Source organism: Osmia bicornis, chromosome 3, assembly GCF_907164935.1.
Source record: "Osmia bicornis bicornis chromosome 3, iOsmBic2.1, whole genome shotgun sequence".
In the NCBI taxonomy this organism is placed as follows: domain Eukaryota; kingdom Metazoa; phylum Arthropoda; class Insecta; order Hymenoptera; family Megachilidae; genus Osmia; species Osmia bicornis.
The window spans coordinates 12,832,390-12,839,621 of record NC_060218.1 but is presented as its reverse complement, the minus strand read 5'-3'; the positions used below and the strand labels follow the sequence as shown (position 1 = coordinate 12,839,621).

General features: G+C 47.3%; 1 protein-coding gene across 1 annotated transcript; it reads right to left on the bottom strand.

Moving 5' to 3' along the window:
* Positions 1-2,809: 2,809 nt before the first annotated feature.
* Positions 2,810-6,541, bottom strand: LOC123987689. The gene has a single exon (XM_046285191.1). The coding sequence runs from the start codon at positions 6,539-6,541 to the stop codon at positions 2,810-2,812; it is 3,732 nt and encodes a 1,243-aa protein (XP_046141147.1).
* Positions 6,542-7,232: the final 691 nt, after the last annotated feature.

The window sequence follows — 7,232 nt, the reverse complement described above, 5'->3', positions numbered from 1 at the left end:
TTTACTGCAAGCGTGCTTTGCGGTTCTATTTCGTGGCTGCGACGTACATTCATCGAGGACGTCGAGTGTTATGGGAATTGCTGATGTAGCCTCCTTATCTTGGCGACTGGTCCACCCTGATCTGCCATTCCAAATCTAAATTGACATCTACCCAACCCGACTCACGAGATGAGAACTGTGACATGAGGTTTTGAAAGAACCAATGGAAGGTTACGTTCACTGCTGCCATTGTTGATGCTGCCTTTTATCTGGACGGCTAATCAACCCTGATTTGGCACATCAATCAAGTTTGCAACCTTCTCAGCCTGTCTTACGAAAGGGCAACTGCAACACACATTGCGAGTCGCCCACGGTTGTCATAATGGTATGTCACTCCCGCACAAATAACCGAAGGAAGGGCAAGTTTGAACCAGGAAATTTTTATTTCAATCCCAGCCTAAACCCTAGTCTCAATTTCAGCTTCATACATTACAAACTAATCAAACGCAAACACAATTGCATAACCTAATTCAAACATAGTTTGCTCTCTGTTAATTACAAACCGGCGATGGATTCTGGAAGCTGTCGTCTGCTAACCGAGCGGGCGGCGGAATTCGCTCGTCGCTCGTCCGCATGTTTCTCCCATCTCTCGATGAGGCGCTTCGCCTCCATCGAGTGGCTCACGCGGTTCGGGTGATCTCTGACCGGCTGAAGTCTTAATTATACTCTAACTTCAATTGTGCAACTGCTTGGGCAAGCAGCTCGGGAACTAACTAACTGCGATTACCGGCTCATCAACGGTTGAATCCATCCAATCTTAAATCTAATTTCTAGCTCACATATGTACCTAAAACCAGAGTACGAAACCTCTCATAACTTTAATGTAACCTTTCACTCTGTGAACATCTTTTCTAGCATTCTGCTGATCCTAAATCCTGAAATAGTGATCAGCAGCCTATTTGGTGAACTTACATTTATGGACCCTTAGCTTCAACTCCCACGTTAATACAAAACTCAATTTACGAATCCCTCTCAACTTCTAATCACTAGTATAGATTCATAATTATGAATTATGAATTATCAACTCTAGCTCCCTGTTGTCCTTAATCTGGAAATGTTGAACTATAACATACTCTTTTATGCAAACTACATTCTATCAACCTAAATATAATTGCATTTCCTGCGTTGCACGACTGTCAATCGGCAACCTCAAACTCCAGGCTCATCACGTTCGTGTCCTGGTTCTTTGCTGGGCTATGATTTGAAATATGGAATTGAATTTCCCCTGGAGGCGGGGATTACAGAATACGTCTCCAGCCTCCCTGGCTTGTCGTAAAAGGCGACTAAAAAGGGACCTCGCGCGGAGTCTCTCCAGATTGGCGCCTTCAGGCCGTCGTACACGGACGCGGCTCGCTTGCAGTTCTTCTTACATCGGCCGATGGTCGTCTCATCGACTTAGTTCTGGACATTACATGCGAGTGGGCAACTTAATACGCTCATCGCCCGCCGGTGCGCGCCTTTCACCCGCTTGACGAGACGCTTAAAACTTCTAGCTCTCACGCCTAATTTTAAAACCAATCATGAAAACTCAACTCTAATACATGCTTCATTGTTCGAATACCTACCTATCTCCCTGGCAACGCTTAATTTTGAGAAAGATTCGCATCAATTGCCTTCGCGGGACTGTATTAATTGCCTCTTCATTTTATTCTTATGATAAGTTAATTCAAATCTACGATTCTTCTCAGTTCTCAATCATAATACTAACATAGTCCGTCAACTACGAATCATTGACCCTGGTTCCTTGTCAACTTTAGAATTTTTGACTATTTCAAGATTGCGTTTCATCAATTTAGTCATAATTGCATTTTGCACAGCATGATTTTCAATTGATGACCTCGAGTTTCAGGCGCATTAAGCTCGCGTCTCGACCCTCTCCCGGACTCCGATCCGCGGTTGACTTTCCTTACCGTACTCCCCGTGTGGGCCCTTCCCAACTGCTATTTGCCAAAGGTGATGGAACTCGTTAACTCGGCTTCGGACTGCCTGGCCTGCATACTGCACCCATTAAATTTTTAAGTCGGATTTTGTATGGCTTGGTGTTCAGGAATGATGGAAATCCTGGATGGATTGCGCTGGGAAAGAAATTTACGCTTACTGGTTCGGGTTTCACAAATTGATTTATTTGAGTCACTGATAAAATGAAATAAACAAGATGATCTGACAATTGATGGTGAACCGTACAATGATCCGCTTTGAATTTTACACGTGAGAAAATGAACCGTCTGAATGAGTTTCAAATTACAATGATTCGTCGTGAATGATGAATTTACATGAGTCGAGACATATAGATTATTATTTTGATCTGTCACCTGGTCTGTGGTAACTGAACAATGCTTTTACAAATTGCGAACAGCGAGCTTCTCAGCGCCGTTAATTATATTAATTCAGCCCGCTGCTGTGATAATGCCCATGAGCGTGTGCGTGATCGGCACGTGGTTGGCGGCTCACGTGTACAATGAATTATGTGTAAAAGGAACAATACCTATTGATCCAGTAGCTTGCACAGGTGCTGTGGATCGTGATCTCTTCACTGAGCTTGGTTGGTGATTTTCACAGATGAACTGCACTTGAACAATGTGAGTTGAGCAGAAACAGATTTTCACGTGCGATTCGCGGTGATCGATGATCAATAATGGCGTCGTTGCGCGCGAGCCGGCGAGAAGACCCCTGCTCACGCGTTACCTAGATGGTCGACTCCCGATCGATAAATCGATCGACCGTGAGCGCCATCATGGCTGAGCGGATTCTCAAACATTTCCGCCCGCCATCAGCAACTCGTTGATGATGTTACTGCAGAGGTGAGCTCAGCTTGATGGTGAACAGGCAGGATGACAAGCTTGGTGATCGGTCTGACGAGAGTCGTGGTTGCAGTCTTCACGGTTGCAACCCTGGTGAGGGCATCCTTGCCGGGGTGAACTTCGGTCACTCTTGCGAGTGGCCACTTGCTCGGTGGAAGATGCTCGTTCGTGAGCAGCACCAACGAGCCTGTCTTGATGTCGTTCGATGGGTGATGCCACTTTGAGATTGATTGAAGTCTCTGCAGGTAGTGTCGAGACCACTGAGACCAGAAGTGTTGAACCCTCTGCTGGATCAGTTGCCATTTCGACAATCTACCTGGTGAGACGTCGAGCAGTGATGGTTCTGGTATCGTGTTGAGCGCTGAACCGATGAGGAAGTGTCCTGGGGTGAGCGCAGAAATGTCGTCGGGATCGTCACTGAGCGGCTCCAATGGTCTTGAGTTGAGCACCGCTTCGAGCTGTGTGAGGAGAGTGGAAAACTCTTCGAATGTTGGTAAGGGCTCACCAATTGTTCTCCTGAGATGGTACTTGATTGATTTCACCACAGCTTCCCATTTTCCTCCCATGTGAGGAGCAGCTGGTGGGTTAAACATCCATTGAGTGCTGTCAGCTGACAGAATCGATGCGATCTGTCGGTGCTCCTGTGAACTTGACGTGAACAGGCGTTTGAGCTCTGCCTGTGCTCCAATGAAATTTGTACCACAGTCAGAGTACAACTTGTGAGCGATCCCTCTTCGTGATGAGAATCTTCTGTAGGCTGCCAGAAATCCCTCGGTTGAGTAATCGCTGACAACCTCGAGGTGAACAGCTGATGAGGAGAAACATACGAACACGCAGATCCATCCCTTGATTGTTTTCGAGCCTCTTCCCTTTGAATTTTTCATTGTGATTGGTCCTGCATAATCGACACCGGTGTGAGCGAATGGTCGTGATGGTGTGACTCGACAGAGAGGTAGTTGACCCATCATCTGACGAGCACGAATCCCCCTCTGACGAGCACACACGACACATCTCAAAATGTGAGATTTTACAGGAGCTCTGCCACCGATGATCCAGTACCGTTGTCGAATGTATGCGAGCGTGAGCTGCGTTCCTCCGTGAAATGTTCGCTTGTGAGCATCTTCAATGATGATCTTCGACAGGTGAGCGTCCCGTGGGAGGATCGCTGGATGTTTTTCATCCCTGCTGAGCGCTGTGTTTGTGAGTCTTCCTCCTACTCGTATTGTTCCCTGCGAATCGATGAAGGCGGTGAGGCGACTGAAGGGGTGAGTTGCAGGCAGGGTTGAGCCTGAGTTGAGCGTCTTGATTTCGCTGGTGAAATACAAGTGTTGAGTCGCGTGAATCCAGAAGAGCTGCGCCTTCTCCATGTCGCAGGCTGGTATGATGATCACAGGAGGAGTTTCGAGCTTTCTCTTAAGCCGTGAGGCAAACCTGAAACAAAGTGCAGTCAGTCTATACAGCTTAATAAGAGATGAATATTTGTAAATGAGATCCCAATGATAACTTAGCTTTTGAGCTGAAGCAAAGAGTGAGACATTGGGTCTCACTTCGAGCTCGCTGGTTAAAGTTGAGAATTCCTTTTGCTCTGGCCAATGATCTTGATTTCGAGCCATCCATGGGGGACCTTTCCACCAAAGCTCGAATCGTTGAAGTTGATCTGTCGAAATGCCTCGGGAAGCACAGTCGGCTGGATTAGAAGTACCTGGAACATGCCTCCAATGCGCATTTGGAGTGAGTTCTTGGATTTGAATGACTCTGTTCCGAACATAATCCTTCCAACGTGATGCTTGCGATTTGATCCATATGAGCGAAACTTGAGAATCCGTCCACAGGTGCGTTGCCTTGATTTTTACCTTGAGCGTTGATTGAACATATTTTGTGAGTTTTGCCAATAGGAGTGCTGCAGACAACTCCAATCTTGGTATTGTGAGCCTCTTCAGTGGTGCAACCTTTGTCTTAGAGCAGACAAGTGACGTCATTGAGTCGTTGGACGGAGAGCTGACAGTGATATAAATCACTGCTGCCATGGCAAGTTGAGAAGCATCAGAGAACCCATGAATTTCTACAATTGAATTGCTCCATGTGTTGAACCATCTTGGGATCGATAGCTTGGCCAAGCTGTTGAGATCTTCTCTGATGATGAACCATCGTGATACAATTTGAGACGGTAATGGATCGTCCCAATTGATTTTGTGTAGCCAGAGTTCTTGTAATAGCATTTTTGCTCGTACTATTACCGGTGAGACGAAACCTAATGGATCAAATATCCGAGCCACTTCGGACAATACGAGGCGTTTTGAGCACTTACTTGGTTGATCTGTGATCGTGGATGAAAAGCCAAAATTGTCGGTTTGAGGCATCCATTGAATTCCGAGTAATTTGGTAGTGCAGTCGTCAAATGATATGGGAGCTGACGATTGTGTGGATGACGAAACAGCCCGTAGAAGATCTGGGTGAGTCGCATGCCATTTTGCGAGTGGAAATCCGCCCGCGTTGCACAATGCAATCAGCTGTTGAGCGACCTCCACAAGTTCCGAGATTGAGTCTGCTCCTCCAAAAATATCGTCCACATATCTGCCATGTGTGAGCGAGGGCGTTGCCAGAGGGAATCGATGACCCTCATCGTGAACAAGTTGCATGAGTGCTCGTGTCGCCAGGAAGGGAGCCGCCTTTGTACCGTACGTGACAGTTGTGAGCTGGTAAGGGATGACATTGCGGTCTTCATCGATCCAAAGGATTCGCTGGAGATCCCAATCATCCTTGTGAACTGCTACCTGGCGATACATTTTTGTGATGTCTGTGGCAAAAATGTGGTGATAATGGCGAAGCCAAATTAGAACATCTGTAACATTCAAGAGCAAATTAGCACCAGTATGCATTAAATCGTTGACTGATTTGCCTGATGTCGTAGCTTTTGATCCGTTGAATACAACCCTGAGCTTCGTTGTTGAACTGTCGAGACGTAGAACTCCATGGTGAGGCAGATAATATGGTTGAAGATGAGCAGAGGTCTGAGGTGTTGAACCGTCAGAAGAGACCCTCAACCCTCCTGATGCCGGAGCATCATGTGCCAAGGTCATCTCCCCATCAGGCCCAACGTTCTCAGCCTCTCTTGATGAAATTCGTTGGTGATCTGGAGCCTTTACCATGTGTCCCAATTCTTCGTACTCTTTCATGAACTCGACATAGAGCTGGTTGTATGTTGAATCCTTGGAGAGTCGTCGCAACGTGCTTTGTAGACATCTTTGAGCAGTCTTGTGTGAATTGCCTAGGAGCAATGCGGGTGCCTTGAGTGGAATGCGAACGATGTACCTTCCAGTGTGATCACGAGTGTGAGTCGCACAGAAATGTGATTCGCATTCTTCTTCCTCCGGAGTGAGCGTGCTTGGAGTGTCCATTGGTGATTCCTCTTGAACCCAGAATTTGGTGAGCAGCTCTTGCAGATTGCTCTGGTCGTCTTGAGCAACTGCAAGGTGTGAATAATGAGTGGTTGAATGTGATTCGTTGACTGGGCCAATGACGAGCCATCCAAAAATGGAAAGTTGAGCAATTGGTGTTGTTGGTGAGCCCTTGATGATATTTGGCTTGATGATCCTTCCGTAGAAATCCGCTCCAATGATTAAATCGACCGGTCGTGGTGTCAAGAAATCATTGTCCGCCAACCTCAATTTTCTAATGTGAGGCCAATCCGGAGTTCTCATTGAGAACGATGGCAGGATTGTCGATACGGCTGTGAGCACGTGGGCCTGGATGCAGACAGTCTGTTGTGAATGCCTTGATTGGAGTGTGACAGTGACCACACCCTTTGTTTCAGTTGATTTTGTTCCACCAACACCAATGATTGTGATGGATGATCTGTGTCTCCGAAGGTTGAGCAGACGGGTGAGTTCTTCGGAGATGAACGAGATTTCGGAACCTGGATCGATTAAGATGCGGATTTGGTGAGCTGTCGTTGAGGTGGTGAGCAGAGCTTGAGCGGTTGCAAGGAGTGTCTGGTGATCTGTTGATTTAACGACTGCACCGAGGTCCTACTCGGTGGTGCGAGCGGATGAGGAGGCTGCTTTAGATGAACCGGCTTGGAGTTGAGCTGTCAGCGTCTCGCCTTCGTGGATCATCGTGTGGTGTTGCCCTCCACAGTGCTTGCACTTTTGCGTGGATTTACACGAGCGGACGCTGTGCCTGCCCAGGCAATTGTAACACAGGCGCTTATTTTCCACACATTGAGCTCTTACTTTGGGCGTCATGCTTCGGAATAGTGAGCACGCAACAATATAATGTTGCCCTCCGCAACAATCGCAGCACTCGAACGGTGATGGTCGCTCTGAGTCGGGCCTCTCAGGTGCCGTTCGAGGAGCTGGCTGTCGAGCTGGCGCTGCAGCTACTGCTGTGTGA